The sequence below is a fragment of the Argopecten irradians genome, chromosome 4 (assembly GCF_041381155.1).
Source record: "Argopecten irradians isolate NY chromosome 4, Ai_NY, whole genome shotgun sequence".
Classification (NCBI taxonomy): Eukaryota; Metazoa; Mollusca; class Bivalvia; order Pectinida; family Pectinidae; genus Argopecten; species Argopecten irradians.
The window spans coordinates 49,645,484-49,664,013 of NC_091137.1; the positions used below are offsets into that span (position 1 = coordinate 49,645,484).

The following is an 18,530-nucleotide window of genomic DNA, read 5'->3' on the forward strand; positions in this document are numbered from 1 at the left end:
ACATATTACTGTTTACCAATTACATTTTACATGTTACTGCTTACTCATTAACAAAAGTCCCAGCTTACTACAAGATCACTATTCTTCTTAGTACAAGAAAAATATCTCTATTTTTGATAAAAATTTGCTTGGCAGGTATAGGAAACAGCTGTTTTAAATTGTTACTTAGCTCAACCAATATAGTAAGGTGTGGTACCATTCAATACCATCTTATTTCCATCAGTTTCTGAAGAACAAAAAAAATGTCATTTCAATCAAGATTATCATCTTTTTTTTTACCATTTTGGATAATTGCTTACCTAACATGGATTAAAACTAGGGATCAAAAATGCCAGTTTCTCTGTATGAAATTATTATTAATTCCATTGAAACTATTGAGTTGTAAAGAGGTAAATAATACATGTTTTTGGTGTGTACAGGATGTGAGGCATGTGACTGTCTGCCCATGGGCTCCCTCAACACTTCGTGTGAGGTGGGTGTTGGACAGTGTCAGTGTAAACCTGGAGTGACCGGGCGACGCTGTGACCAGTGTAAACCTTTCTACTACGGCTTCTCTGATGCTGGCTGTACAGGTAACATAGTGTTTTAGTACTTGAGTTGAAACATTCAAACTGCATACTTCCATACTTTAGGAGCAATAATCAATGTGTACAGTCTATAACTGTGTTCCTGTCTTTGAAGCACTAATTCACGTACAGTGCCAAATTTTGTAAGAGAGTACTTCTGAAATTGAACCACCACATAGTTAATCACATTAAATTTGATTTCGTTAAGATAAACATGTAACAGTATGTTTGCTGCTCCATATTAGGTGTCTATTCTGTATCTAGTTACCTGTTGTTTGTATGTGTGCTGCTCTGTATTAGGTGTCTATTCTGTATCTAGTTACCTGTTGTTTGACTATGTTTGCTGCTCTGTATTAGGTGTCTATTCTGTATCTAGTTACCTGTTGTTTGACTATGTTTGCTGCTCTGTATTAGGTGTCTATTCTGTATCTAGTTACCTGTTGTTTGACTATGTTTGCTGCTCTGTATTAGTTGTCTATTCTGTATCTAGTTACCTGTTGTTTGACTATGTTGGCTGCTCTATATTAGGTGTCTATTCTGTATCTAGTTGCCTGTTGTTTGACTATGTTTGCTGCTCTATATTAGGTGTCTATTCTGTATCTAGTTACCTGTTGTTTGACTATGTTTGCTGCTCTGTATTAGGTGTCTATTCTGTATGTAGTTTCCTGTTGTTTGACTACGTTTGCTGCTCTGTATTAGGTGTCTCTTCTGTATCTAGTTACCTGTTGTTTTTTTTGCTGCTCTGTATTAGTTGTCTATTCTGTATCTAGTTATCTGTTGTTTGACTATGTTTGCTGCTCTGTATTAGGTGTCTATTCTGTATCTAGTTATCTGTTGTTTGACTATGTTTGCTGCTCTATTTTAGGTGTCTATTCTGTATCTAGTTACCTGTTGTTTGACTATGTTTGCTGCTCTGTATTAGGTGTCTATTCTGTATCTAGTTATCTGTTGTTTGACAATGTTGCCTGCTCTGTATTAGGTGTCTATTCTGTATCTAGTTACCTGTTGTTTGACTATGTTTGCTGCTCTGTATTAGGTGTCTATTCTGTATCTAGTTACCTGTTGTTTGACAATGTGTGCTGCTCTGTATTAGGTGTCTATTCTGTATCTAGTTACCTGTTGTTTGACAATGTGTGCTGCTCTGTATTAGGTGTCTATTCTGTATCTAGTTACCTGTTGTTTGACTATGTTTGCTGCTCTGTATTAGGTGTCTATTCTGTATCTAGTTACCTGTTGTTTGACAATGTGTGCTGCTCTGTATTAGGTGTCTATTCTGTATCTAGTTACCTGTTGTTTGACAATGTGTGCTGCTCTGTATTAGGTGTCTATTCTGTATCTAGTTACCTGTTGTTTGACAATGTGTGCTGCTCTGTATTAGGTGTCTATTCTGTATCTAGTTACCTGTTGTTTGACAATGTGTGCTGCTCTGTATTAGGTGTCTATTCTGTATCTAGTTACCTGTTGTTTGACTATGTGTGCTGCTCTGTATTAGGTGTCTATTCTGTATCTAGTTACCTGTTGTTTGACTATGTGTGCTGCTCTGTATTAGGTGTCTATTCTGTATCTAGTTACCTGTTGTTTGACTATGTTTGCTGCTCTGTATTAGGTGTCTATTCTGTATCTAGTTACCTGTTGTTTGACAATGTTTGCTGCTCTGTATTAGGTGTCTATTCTGTATCTGTTTACCTGTTGTTTGACTATGTTGCTGCTCTGTATTAGGTGTCTATTCTGTATCTAGTTACCTGTTGTTTGACAATGTGTGCTGCTCTGTATTAGGTTTCTATTCTGTATCTAGTTACCTGTTGTTTGACAATGTGTGCTGCTCTGTATTAGGTGTCTATTCTGTATCTAGTTACCTGTTGTTTGACAATGTGTGCTGCTCTGTATTAGTTGTCTATTCTGTATCTAGTTACCTGTTGTTTGACAATGTGTGCTGCTCTGTATTAGTTGTCTATTCTGTATGTAGTTACCTGTTGTTTGACAATGTGTGCTGCTCTGTATTAGGTGTCTATTCTGTATCTAGTTACCTGTTGTTTGACAATGTTTGCTGCTCTGTATTAGGTGTCTATTCTGTATCTAGTTACCTGTTGTTTGACTATGTTTGCTGCTCTGTATTAGGTGTCTATTCTGTATCTAGTTACCTGTTGTTTGACTATGTTTGCTGCTCTGTATTAGTTGTCTATTCTGTATCTAGTTACCTGTTGTTTGACTATGTGTGCTGCTCTGTATTAGGTGTCTATTCTGTATCTAGTTACCTGTTGTTTGACTATGTTTGCTGCTCTGTATTAGGTGTCTATTCTGTATCTAGTTACCTGTTGTTTGACTATGTTTGCTGCTCTGTATTAGTTGTCTATTCTGTATCTAGTTACCTGTTGTTTGACTATGTTTGCTGCTCTGTATTAGGTGTCTATTCTGTATCTAGTTACCTGTTGTTTGACTATGTTTGCTGCTCTGTATTAGGTGTCTATTCTGTATCTAGTTACCTGTTGTTTGACTATGTTTGCTGCTCTGTATTAGTTGTCTATTCTGTATCTAGTTACCTGTTGTTTGACTATGTTGCTGCTCTGTATTAGTTTCTATTCTGTATCTAGTTACCTGTTGTTTGACTATGTTTGCTGCTCTATATTAGTTGTCTATTCTGTATCTAGTTACCTGTTGTTTGACAATGTGTGCTGCTCTGTATTAGGTGTCTATTCTGTATCTAGTTACCTGTTGTTTGACTATGTTTGCTGCTCTGTATTAGGTGTCTATTCTGTATCTAGTTACCTGTTGTTTGACAATGTGTGCTGCTCTGTATTAGGTGTCTATTCTGTATGTAGTTACCTGTTGTTTGACAATGTGTGCTGCTCTGTATTAGGTGTCTATTCTGTATCTAGTTACCTGTTGTTTGACAATGTGTGCTGCTCTGTATTAGGTGTCTATTCTGTATCTAGTTACCTGTTGTTTGACAATGTTTGCTGCTCTGTATTAGGTGTCTATTCTGTATCTAGTTACCTGTTGTTTGACAATGTTTGCTGCTCTGTATTAGTTGTCTATTCTGTATCTAGTTACCTGTTGTTTGACAATGTTTGCTGCTCTGTATTAGGTGTCTATTCTGTATCTAGTTACCTGTTGTTTGACTATGTTTGCTGCTCTGTATTAGGTGTCTATTCTGTATCTAGTTACCTGTTGTTTGACAATGTTTGCTGCTCTGTATTAGTTGTCTATTCTGTATCTAGTTACCTGTTGTTTGACTATGTTTGCTGCTCTGTATTAGGTGTCTATTCTGTATCTAGTTACCTGTTGTTTGACTATGTTTGCTGCTCTGTATTAGGTGTCTATTCTGTATCTAGTTACCTGTTGTTTGACTATGTTTGCTGCTCTGTATTAGTTGTCTATTCTGTATCTAGTTACCTGTTGTTTGACTATGTTTGCTGCTCTGTATTAGGTGTCTATTCTGTATCTAGTTACCTGTTGTTTGACTATGTTTGCTGCTCTGTATTAGTTGTCTATTCTGTATCTAGTTACCTGTTGTTTGACTATGTTTGCTGCTCTGTATTAGTTGTCTATTCTGTATCTAGTTAGCTGTTGTTTGACTATATTTGCTGCTCTGTATTAGGTGTCTATTCTATATCTAATTATCTGTTATATTTTAGCCTGTAACTGTGATCCTGAAGGCTCCCTCAATCTCCAGTGTGATAATAACGGTCAGTGTTCCTGTCAGCCCAACATTGAGGGTCAGCGCTGTGACCGCTGTATGGAAAACAAGTACAACCTTACAGCAGGCTGTCTAGGTAAGGGACATAACTCTATCCTCTACTGCATAGTAGCTATAAAGATGTAATCAAAATTTAATTAACCACAAGTCAATAGTGGAAGTTATCTATCCTGGATTGTCAGATATTATGTTCAGTTAAGCATTTAACAAAGCTTTCATGTTACAAAATCATTAATGAAACTGATTAAAGCTATAGAAATGTGTTCAGTATTAAACTTTCCATATTGAGTCTGTATTTTGTCTGCCTCAGATTGTCCTGCCTGTTACACTTTGGTCCAGGATCGTGTAAATGTACACCGTGGTAAACTGGCTGGGCTCAATGACCTCATCGTCAACATTGGTAACAACCCGAGTGCCTTCAATGACACTGAGTTCCTATCCTACATGAATCAAGTCAACGACTCAGTGGTCATGCTGCTGGACGAGGCAAGGGGAGCTGTCAGTAAGTACATGTGTACCCAAGTTAGGGAGTGTTACAATACACTGTAAAGTTGTTTTTTAGCTCACCTGGGCCAAAGGACCAAGATGAGCAGATGCGATACCGTGGCCTCTGGCATCCGGCGGTCGTCGTCTGTTATCCGTCCGTCATCCGTCTGTCCGTCAACAATTGACTTCTTCTCCATAACCACTTGTCGGAATTTGACTAAATTTGAAACTAAGCATGAGATAGCTCTCATAATACAATATGTCCTTAAATATAAAATTATAGGGCAACGATTCAAAATTGTACAAATGATGGGGCTGAACTTCCCATCCCATATGATGTATAATTGTTGTTTCACTGTGTCCATATTTCCCCAGGTGACAATGGCACTTTGGGAAGACAGTTGGCAGATCTTAAGATGGCTGTACAAGATGTTCTAGTAAGGGCTGGAATTATCACCTCGAACATCAACTCGGCCGAGAGGTTGTCCCAGGACAGTGAACAAGACGTACAGCAGGCACAGGACGCCATCAACCGTGCTGAACAGACCCTGCAGGCTGCTGAGACCTATATAGACATGGAGGGGCGTAAGGCACTCCAACAGGCACAGAACGCTCTCAATCAGTTTGGACAACAGTCAGCCCAGATGACGGAGATTGCCAACAAGGCTCGTAATGAGTCTATGAAGTAAGAAATAAAATTGTGCAATGTTATTATAGCAAAATCCACAGGAGTTGTTGAAAAATTACAACACAAAAACTTTGCTGATGAGCACAAAAATGAAAATAAAATTTATTGTAATGAATCCAAAAACAAAAAGTAAATGTAAAAGGGAAGAGCTGAAGAAATACATTTTGATGGAAGCGTCAAAAAAAAAAAAAAAAAAAATGATATTGACGAAGGATAATCACAAAAATATTTATCTACGAAGCTGATGTTTCAATATTGTTTTTCAGACAAAAAGAAGAAGCAGATAGGATTGAAGGTATTGCCAACATGGCGCTCAACATGTCTTTGGAAGCTCGTCGTATGGCTGAGGAAATCTTGAGACAGCCCGACCAGACCAAGGATGACATTCAACGTCTGGCTCAGGAGTAAGTAGCAGCGTTTCTATAGTAACAACACCCCCATCTGTATCATTACATCTCTATGGTAGTAGTACTCTATTGTCTCTAGATCAAATAAATAAAAAATGAAAAATTAAACTGAAGAAGGAAAAATATCTTACTCTAAATGATACATAGTTTACATAGTATCGTTTGATTATAGATTTGAGGAGGCAGACCGACTGTACAATAGGACCAAGCTATTTGCTGACAATGTGAAGGAGCGTGCCAAGGAAGCCTACGAGGAAGCCCTGGAGCTTTACGCTGATGCTACCAAGATCAAGCTTCCAAACATTGACGTACCAACTCTCATAGGCAACACCTCACAGATCAAATCAGAGGTAAAAATTAGACTTTCTGCTCATCTTTTGGAAGCCCTTGTTCAGATACTAGTATGAAAACTAGGCATAAATTTTATGACGTAAAAAAAACTGTATAGCTGCGAATTTTATGCAAGACACTTGTTATACTGTAAATTTATGTGTTGTACGTTTCTTCATCTGTCTTGATACAGGTTTCTCCGGCCTACAGGGTGTAATTGTTAGTCTGTATTGATTAAGTTTTCTCTGGCCTACAGGATGTAATTGTGAATCTGTCTTGATACAGGTTTCTCTGGCCTACAGGGTGTAATTGTTAGTCTGTCTTGATACAGGTTTCTCTGGCCTACAGGGTGTAATTGTTAGTCTGTCTTGATACAGGTTTCTCCGGCCTACAGGGTGTAATTGTTGGTCTGTCTTGATACAGGTTTCTCCGGCCAACATTGTGTAATTGTTAGTCTGTCTTGATACAGGTTTCTCTGGCCTACAGGGTGTAATTGTTAGTCTGTCTTGATACAGGTTTCTCTGGCCTACAGGGTGTAATTGTTGGTCTGTCTTGATACAGGTTTCTCTGGCGTACAGGGTATAATTGTTAGTCCGTATTGATACAGGTTTCTCTGGCCTCCATGGTGTAATTGTTAGTCCGTATTGATACAGGTTTCTCCGGCCAACAGGGGTGTAATTGTTAGTCTGTCTTGATACAGGTTTCTCCGGCCAACAGGGTGTACTTGTTAGTCTGTCTTGATACAGGTTTCTCCGGCCTACATGGTGTAATTGCTAGTCTGTCTTGATACAGGTTTCTCGGCCTACATGGTGTAATTGTTTAGTCTGTCTTGATACAGGTTTCTCCGGCCTACATGGTGTAATTGTTAGTCTGTCTTCTTGATACAGTTTCTCCGGCCTACAGGGTGTAATTGTTAGTCTGTCTTGATACAGGTTTCTCCGGCCTACAGGGTGTAATTGTTAGTCTGTCTTGATACAGGTTTCTCTGGCCAACAGGGTGTAATTGTTAGTCTGTCTTGATACAGGTTTCTCCGGCCAACAGGGTGTAATTGTTAGTCTGTCTTGATACAGGTTTCTCCGGCCAACAGGGTGTAATTGTTAGTCTGTCTTGATACAGGTTTCTCCGGCCAACAGGGTGTAATTGTTAATCTGTCTTGATACAGGTTTCTCCGGCCAACAGGGTGTAATTGTTAGTCTGTCTTGATACAGGTTTCTCCGGCCAACAGGGTGTAATTGTTAGTCTGTCTTGATACAGGTATCTCTGGCATACAGGATGTAATTGTTGTCTGTCTTGATACAGGTTTCTCCGGCCTACAGGGTGTAATTGTTAGTCTGTCTTGATACAGGTTTCTCCGGCCTACAGGGTGTAATTGTAAGTCTGTCTTGATACAGGTTTCTCCGGCCAACAGGGTGTAATTGTTAGTCTGTCTTGATACAGGTTTCTCCGGCCAACAGGGTGTAATTGTTAGTCTGTCTTGATACAGGTTTCTCCGGCCTACAGGATGTAATTGTTAGTCTGTCTTGATACAGGTTTCTCCGGCCTACAGGGTGTAATTGTTAGTCTGTCTTGATACAGGTTTCTCTGGCCTACAGGGTGTAATTGTTAGTCTGTCTTGATACAGGTTTCTCTGGCCTACAGGGTGTAATTGTTAGTCTGTCTTGATACAGGTTTCTCTGGCCTACAGGGTGTAATTGTTAGTCTGTCTTGATACAGGTTTCTCAGGCCTACAGGGTGTAATTGTTAGTCTGTCTTGATACAGGTTTCTCCGGCCTACAGGGTGTAATTGTTAGTCTGTCTTGATACAGGTTTCTCCGGCCAACAGGGTGTAATTGTTAGTCTGTCTTGATACAGGTTTCTCCGGCCTACAGGGTGTAATTGTTAGTCTGTCTTGATACAGGTTTCTCCGGCCAACAGGGTGTAATTGTTAGTCTGTCTTGATACAGGTTTCTCCGGCCAACAGGGTGTAATTGTTAGTCTGTCTTGATACAGGTTTCTCCGGCCAACAGGGTGTAATTGTTAGTCTGTCTTGATACAGGTTTCTCCGGCCTACAGGGTGTAATTGTTAGTCTGTCTTGATACAGGTTTCTCCGGCCTACAGGGTGTAATTGTTAGTCTGTCTTGATACAGGTTTCTCCGGCCAACAGGGTGTAATTGTTAGTCTGTCTTGATACAGGTTTCTCCGGCCTACAGGGTGTAATTGTTAGTCTGTCTTGATACAGGTTTCTCCTGCCAACAGGGTGTAATTGTTAGTCTTGATCTCTGGCCAACAGGGTGTAATTGTATCAGTTGCTGCTAAATCTATCACTTTCAGATGTTACTGACTTTAAAAACTTTCAGATGTTACTGACTTTAGAATCACTTTCAGATGTAACTGAGCTGAATTAGAATCACTTTCAGATGTTACTGACTTTAGAATCACTTTCAGATGTTACTGACTTTAGAATCACTTTCAGATGTAACTGACTTTAGAATCACTTTCAGATGTTACTGACTTTAGAATCACTTTCAGATGTTACTGACTTTAGAATCACTTTCAGATGTTACTGACTTTAGAATCACTTTCAGATGTTACTGACTTTAGAATCACTTTCAGATGTTACTGACTTTAGAATCACTTTCAGATGTTACTGACTTTAGAATCACTTTCAGATGTTACTGACTTTAGAATCACTTTCAGATGTTACTGACTTTAGAATCACTTTCAGATGTTACTGACTTTAGAATCACTTTCAGATGTTACTGACTTTAGAATCACTTTCAGATGTAACTGACTTTAGAATCACTTTCAGATGTTACTGACTTTAGAATCACTTTCAGATGTTACTGACTTTAGAATCACTTTCAGATGTTACTGAGCTGACATTAGAATCACTTTCAGATGTTACTGACTTTAGAATCACTTTCAGATGTTACTGACTTTAGAATCACTTTCAGATGTTACTGACTTTAGAATCACTTTCAGATGTTTACTGACTTTAGAATCACTGTACTTACAGGCCAATGACATTAAGGAGGAAGCCGAGCGTCTGATTCAGCAGAACAAACAGCTCCTAATGGATGTGGAGGGTCAGAAGGGCGAGGCCAACCAACTTCTGGGGAGTGTGATGGGCAAACAACAGGTAAGTTCTACTGATAAACAACGTATCACTTCTGAACAGGTAAGTTCTACTGATAAACAACGTATCACTACTGAACAGGTAAGTTCTGCTGATAAACAATGCATCACGCTACTGCACAATAACCTTCATGATAGATAAGTAAAACTGACGGAACAACAACAGTGATTGAACCCATGTTAAATGGTGATTGTGAGCAGAGATTCCATATTCCATATAATTTAAGTTATAGAGGTTTCATTTTCTATATACTTTATGTTACAAAAATTTCACTTTCTACTTCATGTTACAGAGGTTTCATTTTCTATACACTTAATGTTACAGAGGTTTCACTTTCCATGTATTTTTAGCCCACCATCATCATATGGTGGGCTATTCAAATCGCCTTTCGTCCGTGGTCCGTCGTCCGTCTGTCCTTCCGTCCTTCCGTCCGTCCGTCCGTCCGTCCGTTAACAATTCTTGTTACCGCTAATGCTCAGAAAGTGCTGAAGGGATCTTTCTCAAATTTCATATGTAGGTTCCTCTAGTACTCTAGTTGTGCATATTGCATTTTGGGACCGATCGGTCAACAAGATGGCCGACAGGCGGCCATCTTGGATTTTGATAGTTAAAGTTTGTTACCGCAATTTCTCAAAAAGTGCTGAAGGGATCTTTCTCAAATTTTATGTACAGGTTTCCCTAGGACTCTAGTTGTGCATATTGCATTTTGGGACTGATCGGTCAACAAGATGGCCGACAGGCAGCCATCTTGGATTTTGATAGTTAAAGTTTGTTACCGCTATTTCTCAAAAAGTACTGCAGGGATCTTTCTCAAATTTCATATATAGGTTCCCCTAGGGCCCTAGTTGTGCATATCGCATTTTGGGACCGATCGGTCAACAAGATGGCCGACAGGCGGCCATCTTGGATTTTGATAGTTAAAGTTTTGTTACCGCTATTTCTCAAAAAGTGCTGAAGGGATCTTTCTCAAATTTTATGTACAGGTTTCCCTAGGACTCTAGTTGTGCATATTGCATTTTGGGACTGATCGGTCAACAAGATGGCCGACAGGCAGCCATCTTGGATTTTGATAGTTGAAGTTTGTTACCGCTATTTCTCAAAAAGTACTGCAGGGATCTTTCTCAAATTTCATATATAGGTTCCCCTAGGGCCCTAGTTGTGCATATCGCATTTTGGGACCGATCGGTCAACAAGATGGCCGACAGGCGGCCATCTTGGATTTTGATAGTTAAAGTTTGTTACTGCTATTTCTCAGAAAGTACTGAAGGGATCTTTCTCAAATTTCATATGTAGGTTCCCCTAGGACCCTTGTTGTGCATATTGCATTTTGGGACCGATCGGTCAACAAGATGGCCGACAGGTGGCCATCTTGGATTTTGACAGTTAAAGTTTGTTACCGCTATTACTCAAAAAGTACTGAAGGGATCTTTCTCAAATTTCATATTTAGGTTTCCCTAGGGCCCTAGTTGTGCATATTGCATTTTGGAACCGATGGGTCAACAAGATGGCTTGGATTTTGATAGTTAAAGTTTGTTACCGCTATTTCTCAAAAAGTACTGAAGGTATCGTTTACAAATTTCATATGAAGGTTCCACAAGGACCCTAGTTGTGCATATTGTTAATTGGGACCGATCGGTAAACAAGATGGCCGACCGACGGCCATATTGGATTTTGATTGTTAAAGTTTGTTACCGCTATTTCTCAGAAAGTACTGAAGGGATCTTTCTCAAATTTTATGTGTAGGTTCCCCTTGTACCCTAGTTGTGCATAGTACCTTTTAGGACTGATGCATAATGCCTTTCGGGACTGATCGGTAAACAAGATGGCCAACCGGCCGCCATCTTAGATTTCATTGTTGAAGTTTGTTACCACGATTTCTTAGAAAGTACTATAGCGATCTGTCTCAAATTTTATATGTCATGTGTTTGAAAAAGTTTTAAAAGCAGGGAAAAGATCCCTCTTTCCATTGTCAGACATAGATCTTTCTTTGGTGGGCGCCAAGATCCCTCTGGGATCTCTTGTATGTTAGAGAGATTTCATGTTCCATGTATTTAATATTACAGAGAATTGACACGTTGTTGGCAGAAGTTGATGTAGCACGCGCCATGGCCAGGGATGCTGTCAACAAGGCAGAGAAGACCTTACAGGAGGCTAACAACACCTTACAGACATTGCTGGGTAATTATACAAATCTAACAAATGGGCTGTAAACAAACTTTAGATTGCTGGGTACAAATACTTTGTTTCCAGGCTTTGATTGATACTTTATCTCCAGGCTTTGATAAATACTTTATCTCCAGGCTTTGATAAATACTTTATCTCCAGGCTTTGATAAATACTTTATCACCAAGCTTTGATAAATACTTTATCTCCAGGCTTTGATAAATACTTTATCTCCAGGCTTTGATAAATACTTTATCTCCAGGCTTTGATAAATACTTTATCTCCAGGCTTTGATAAATAATTTATCTACAGACTTTGATAAATACTTTATCTCCAGTCATTGATAAATACTTTATCTCCAGGCTTTGATAAATACTTTATCTCCAGGCTTTAATAAATACTTTATCTCTAGGCTTTAATAAATACTTTATCTCCAGGCCTTGATAAATACTTTATCACCAAGCTTTGATAAATACTTTATCTCCAGGCTTTGATAAATACTTTATCTCCAGGCTTTGCTATATACTTTATCTACAGGTTTTGATAAAAACTTTTCTCTACAGGTTTGATAAATACTTTATCACAAAGCTTTGATAAATACTTTATCTCCAGTCATTGATAGATACTTTATTTCCAGGCTTTGATAAATACTTTATCTCCAGGCTTTAATAAATACTTTATCTCTAGGCTTTAATAAATACTTTATCTCCAGGCCTTGATAAATACTTTATCACCAAGCTTTGATAAATACTTTATCTCCAGGCTTTGATAAATACTTTATCTCCAGGCTTTGCTATATACTTTATCTACAGGTTTTGATAAAAACTTTTCTCTACAGGTTTGATAAATACTTTATCACAAGGCTTTGATAAATACTTTATCTCCAGGCTTTGATAAATACTTTATCTTCAGGCTTTGATAAATACTTTATCTCCGGGCTTTGATAAATACTTTATCTCCAGGCTTTGATAAATCTCCAGACTTTGATAAATACTTTATCTCCAGGCTTTGATAAATACTTTATCTCCAGGCTTTGATAAATACTTTATCTCCAGGCTTTGATAAATACTTTATCTCCAGGCTTTGATAAATACTTTATCTCCAGACTTTAATAAATATTTTATCTTCAGTCTTTGATAAATACTTTATCTCCAGGCTTTGATAAATACTTTATCTACAGGCTTTGATAAATACTTTATCTTCAGGCTTTGATAAATACTTTATCACCAGGCTTTGATAAATACTTTATCTACAGGCTTTGATAAATACTTTATCTTCAGGCTTTGATAAATACTTTATCTACAGGTTTTGATAAATACTTTATCTACAGGCTTTGATAAATACTTTTTCTACAGGCTTTGATAAATACTTTCTCTACAGTTTTTGATAAATACTTTATCTCCAGGCTTTGATAAATACTTTATCTTCAGGCTTTGATAAAGAAGTACAGAACAGTAAGGGAGAGGCAGATGCAGCACTACGGAAGATTCCACAAATAGAGGGTATGATCCAGGAGGCTGAGAACAAAACTAAAGAGGCCAGCGATGCCTTAGCCGGGGCCGAGAATGACGCCAACATGGCATTGTCACTAGCCAAGCAGGCACAGGACACCGCACAGAACGCTTCACAGGTAAGCAGTCATACAGAGGTCCTTTTGATGGTGATCATGTGATGGGGCATGGTGGCCTATCATATCTCAGCATGTGTTCATTATTTTATCTTCAAGTTTTACTCAAACCTTAGGCCCTAGATCAGTAAGTAGACAATAAGTGGGTATATGTTTGTTAAAAAACGATCGACATTGTTCAGATCTAGGTACACATGCAGTAAAATGTTGTATTTGTATGTCATTAAGTTTTCTGGGTGGAACAGCTGCACATATTTGGTATTAAACTTGCTGACCATGAAACAACTCCAATGTTTTTGTGTTATTAATTTGCTGTTTATGAAAAAGTTTCACATTGAAAATATTGTTTAATATCTTCACATGGTACATTTTCGTGATTTATTATGCTATCATTGAGTATAGCAAAAATAAAAATCTTTATGATAATAATCAAATTATTTTATATAATTATATCAAAGAAATAATCTTTATTACTTTAAAAAAAACAAAAAGAAGAAAAAACACATACAAAAAATCAGATATCAAGTTTTTGAAGAAGAATTTTGATATAAACTATAGTAAATTTTGTATTTGTAGGCTGCCAGTAGGATCCGCTCAGAGGCAGATGTGACCAAGGACCGCGCCATGAATCTCAAGGACGAAGCTGACCGCCTCTCTGGCCAGGTCAATACCACTGATGTTAGACTGACCAATCTGGAGAGTCAAGCTGACGAGGATTCACGACTTATTGATGAGGTAGGTGGGCCATCAAAGCCTTACAATGTCGGCCATATCATACCTCCTATAGTCGGTGCAGGGATACTGGAATCGCCCTATTTGGATGTGGTCCACAAACCATATTTGATCAACTCCTCCCAAATATATGAATTACTGGACAGATTTCAATGAAACTTCACAGTCGTGTTGGCAACGATATGTAGACATACAAGAAGGCTTTATTTTCTGAAATATTAAATATAAACTTTATTTATTTTACATCGATTGAGAAACAAGTTATACAACTTGTGTAAATCACTCTCGATGGCCCGGATGTAAGTGCGCGAGGGGTCTTTCTGAAATATTTGGGTGCCATGGTAACCAGATTTTTAGCTCACCTGGCCCGAAGGGCCGGTGAGCTTATGTCATGGCGCGGCGTCCGTCGTCCGTCGTCCGTCGTCCGTCCGTCCGTCCGTCCGTCCGTCAACATTTCCTTTAAATCGCTACTAGTCATAGAGTTCTGCATGGATTGTAACCAAATTTGGCCACAAACATCCTTGGGGGAAGGGGAACAGAACTTGTATAAATTTTGGCTCTGACCCCCCAGGGGCAGGAGGGGCGGGGCCCAATAGGGAAAATAAAGGTAAATCCTATAAAACGCTACTTGTCCTAGAGTTCTGCATGGATTGTAACCAAATTTGGCCACAAACATCCTTGGGGGAAGGGGAACAGAACTTGTATAAATTTTGGCTCTGACCCCCCAGGGGCAGGAGGGGCGGGGCCCAATAGCAGAAATAGAGGTAAATCCTATAAAACGCTACTTGTCCTAGAGTTTTGCATGGATTGTAACCAAATTTGGCCACAAACATCCTTGGGGGAAGGGGAACAGAACTTGTATAAATTTTGGCTCTGATCCCCTAGGGGCAGAAAGGGCGGGGCCCAATAGGGGAAATACAGGTAAATCCTATAAATCGCTACTTGTCCTAGAGTTCTGCATGGATTGTAACCAAATTTGGCCACAAACATCCTTGGGGGAAGGGGGAAAGAACTTGTATAAATTTTGGCTCTGACCCCCCGGGGGCAGGAGGGTGGGGCCCAATAGGGGAAATAGAGGTAAATCCTATAAATCGCTACTTGTCCTAGAGTTCTGCATGGATTGTAACCAAATTTGGCCACAAACATCCTTGGGGGAAGGGGAACAGAACTTTTATAAATTTTGGCTCTGACCCCCCAGGGGCAGGAGGGGTGGGGCCCAATAGGGAAAATAAAGGTAAATCCTATAAAACGCTACTTGTCCTAGAGTTCTGCATGGATTGTAACCAAATTTGGCCACAAACATCCTTGGGGGAAGGGGAACAGAACTTGTATATATGTTTGTGGGGGCAGGAGGGGCGGGGCCCAATAAAAAACGATCGACATTGTTCAGATCTAGGTACACATGCAGTAAAATGTTGTATTTGTATGTCATTAAGTTTTCTGGGTGGAACAGCTGCACATATTTGGTATTAAACTTGCTGACCATGAAACAACTCCAATGTTTTTGTGTTATTAATTTGCTGTTTATGAAAAAGTTTCACATTGAAAATATTGTTTAATATCTTCACATGGTACATTTTCGTGATTTATTATGCTGTCATTGAGTATAGCAAAAATAAAAATCTTAATGATAATAATCAAATTATTTTATATAATTATATCAAAGAAATAATCTTTATTACTTTAAAAAAACAAAAAGAAGAAAAAACACATACAAAAAATCAGATATCAAGTTTTTGAAGAAGAATTTTGATATAAACTATAGTAAATTTTGTATTTGTAGGCTGCCAGTAGGATCCGCTCAGAGGCAGATGTGACCAAGGACCGCGCCATGAATCTCAAGGACGAAGCTGACCGCCTCTCTGGCCAGGTCAATACCACTGATGTTAGACTGACCAATCTGGAGAGTCAAGCTGACGAGGATTCACGACTTATTGATGAGGTAGGTGGGCCATCAAAGCCTTACAATGTCGGCCATATCATACCTCCTATAGTCGGTGCAGGGATACTGGAATCGCCCTATTTGGATGTGGTCCACAAACCATTTTTGATCAACTCCTCCCAAATATATAAATTACTGGACAGATTTCAATGAAACTTCACAGTCGTGTTGGCAACGATATGTAGACATACAAGAAGGCTTTATTTTCTGAAATATTAAATATAAACTTTATTTATTTTACATCGATTGAGAAACAAGTTATACAACTTGTGTAAATCACTCTCGATGGCCCGGATGTAAGTGCGCGAGGGGTATTTCTGAAATATTTGGGTGCCATGGTAACCAGATTTTTGTAAAATGGTCAATTACTCATAAGTCATCAATTTTGTGTTAACTCTGTGACAAGTGATATTACATATAGGTGACACATTCAATATCACATGATTTCATATGGTTACCATGCAAATGTAACAGAGGTCTCTGAAAAGTCAAAATGAACATATATGTACTTTTTGTCCTATTTTCAAAGCTATTAAAATATGTCATCTGGTTGCCATGGTTTCCATTAAGAGATGGGAGGTAGTAATTAGCCATTGGCTTTCATTTCTAGTTTTTAGCTCACCTGGCCCGAAGGGCCGGTGAGCTTATGTCATGGCGCGGCGTCCGTCGTCCGTCGGCGTCCGTCGTCCGTCTGTACATCAACATTTCCTTTAAATCGCTACTAGTCATAGAGTTCTGAATGGTATGTAACCAAATTTGGCCACAAACATCCTTGGGGGAAGGGGAACAGAACTTGTATAAATTTTGGCACTGATCCCCCGGGGCAGGAGGGGCGGGGCCCAATAGGGGAAATAGAGGTAAATCCTTTAAATCGCTACTAGTCATAGAGTTCTACATGGATTGTAACCAAATTTGGCCACAAACATCCTTGGGGAGGGGGAACAGAACTTGTATAAATTTTGGCTCTGACCCTCCAGGTGCAGGAGGAGGGGGGCCCAATTGGGGAAATAGAGGCAAATTGTATAAATCGCTACTTGTCCTAGAGTTCTGCATGGATTGTAACCAAATTTGGCCACAACCATCCTTGGGGGAAGGGGAACAGAACTTGTATAAATTTTGGCTCTGACCCCCCGGGGGCAGGAGAGGTGGGGCCCAATAGAGGAAATAGAGGTAAATCCTTTAAATCGCTACTAGTCATAGAGTTCTGCATGGAATGTAACCAAATTTAGCCACAAACATCCTTTTTGGAAGGGGAACAGAACTTGTATAAATTTTGGCTCTGGCCCCCCGGGGGCAGGACGGGTGGGGCCCAATAGGGGATTTAGAGGTTAATATTAAAATTCCTTCAGAAAAGAAACAATGAACCTGTATTCAGAACATTACTTGGCATTACAAACCAGGTGAGCGATACAGGCCCTCTGGGCCTCTTGTCATTGATCTACATTACCTTGGTGAAGGAAATAATGTAATATGTACAGTGGAACCTCCCGAAACCGATCATGGTCGGTGCATATAATTTCGGCCGGTTTAGAGAGGGTTCGGTTTGGAGAAGTGAACCGAATACCGATCATTACGATCCGAATTTAATCGATCGGAAGTCGTTTTTACACTAGTGTACCGAATGTATGGCTAGTGTTCGTTAAAACCGACCGATATTAATTGTTAATGTAAATGTTACCACAAAAGAGAAAATCATACGTTTAAAAGGAATGGATTACAACAATCTTGACTTAGTTACCGCTTATAAAGGTAGTTTACTTAGTTAGTTGCGTGAATGTTCTTGGGGATGTTCTCGTCTGCACTAACCTACAGTTTACATACGGCCGATCGCTTCCGGTTACGTCAAGAATCAAATTATATGGTCTAAGTAATTACACGATGATCAGTCGATGCCGGTCATTATATGACATAGTCGTTTTCTAAAACAATACATAGCTTCGGCTTCTTCATACAGATAATTTACGTTATCCCACGACTACATAAGTAAATAAAAAAACCGTGTGATTTGAATACAAAACTTTCTCTTTATTACTAGCTCTGCTTGTTTTCCCACAGTAAACAAACCGCGTGCACGTGGTAGACCTTCGTTAAATATCTAAACAATAGACATTATTAAATAATTACACCCCCATCTCGTGTATAATTACCGTGTACCTATAGCCTTCACATCTGTATACATGCCCCAGGACATGGTACAGGTACGTGTGTATTTCACGGTCGGTTGATCAGACCTCAATGCAATCTATCGGTGTCGCTCAGGTAAGGCCGTTTTTCAGAAGTGTATTTTAGTTACATTTGACTATTTCGATCTCAAAATCGGTCCGGTATTCGGAATTGGGAGGGATCGGTTTTGGGAAGTTTTATATACTATTAATAAAGAGGAATTAATTCCGTACATGACATCCATGTTCGGTTTCTAGAGGTGATCGGTTTTGAGAAGGTTCGGTTTTGGGAAGTTCACTGTATTTGTTATTATTGGTTTCAGGCTTTACAGAAGGCAGCTCAAGCAAAGAATGACGCTAAGAATGTATCACAGCAAGTGATAGCTGCCTTGGACACCGTAAAGAACATCTCCCTCCTTCTTGGTAAGTATGCACAAAACCTCACCCTTATCCTTAATGCGTTTATTTGCTTTTCTCTATAAAGTTTAAGTATTGGAGTTTGGTAAATTTAGGAAAATATTGAAAAGGATATGTAAATTTGTATCACAATCTCTAATGCAAGTATATGGTTGAAATGTATATAAAGGCAATTTGTTGATCTGGGGAAAAAAAGG

At 39.0% G+C, this 18,530-nt stretch overlaps 1 protein-coding gene across 1 annotated transcript in view; it reads left to right on the forward strand.

Annotated features, from left to right (window-relative positions):
* LOC138321933 (laminin subunit gamma-1-like) overlaps nucleotides 1–18,530 on the forward strand; it is a 57,652-nt gene that overhangs the window by 34,799 nt on the left and 4,323 nt on the right. Inside the window, 11 exon segments of the mRNA XM_069265973.1 lie at nucleotides 420–572; nucleotides 4,202–4,339; nucleotides 4,574–4,765; nucleotides 5,125–5,434; nucleotides 5,704–5,841; nucleotides 6,017–6,194; nucleotides 9,171–9,293; nucleotides 11,354–11,468; nucleotides 12,884–13,083; nucleotides 13,657–13,815; nucleotides 18,240–18,339. Coding sequence (XP_069122074.1) covers nucleotides 420–572; nucleotides 4,202–4,339; nucleotides 4,574–4,765; nucleotides 5,125–5,434; nucleotides 5,704–5,841; nucleotides 6,017–6,194; nucleotides 9,171–9,293; nucleotides 11,354–11,468; nucleotides 12,884–13,083; nucleotides 13,657–13,815; nucleotides 18,240–18,339 — 1,806 coding nt within the window.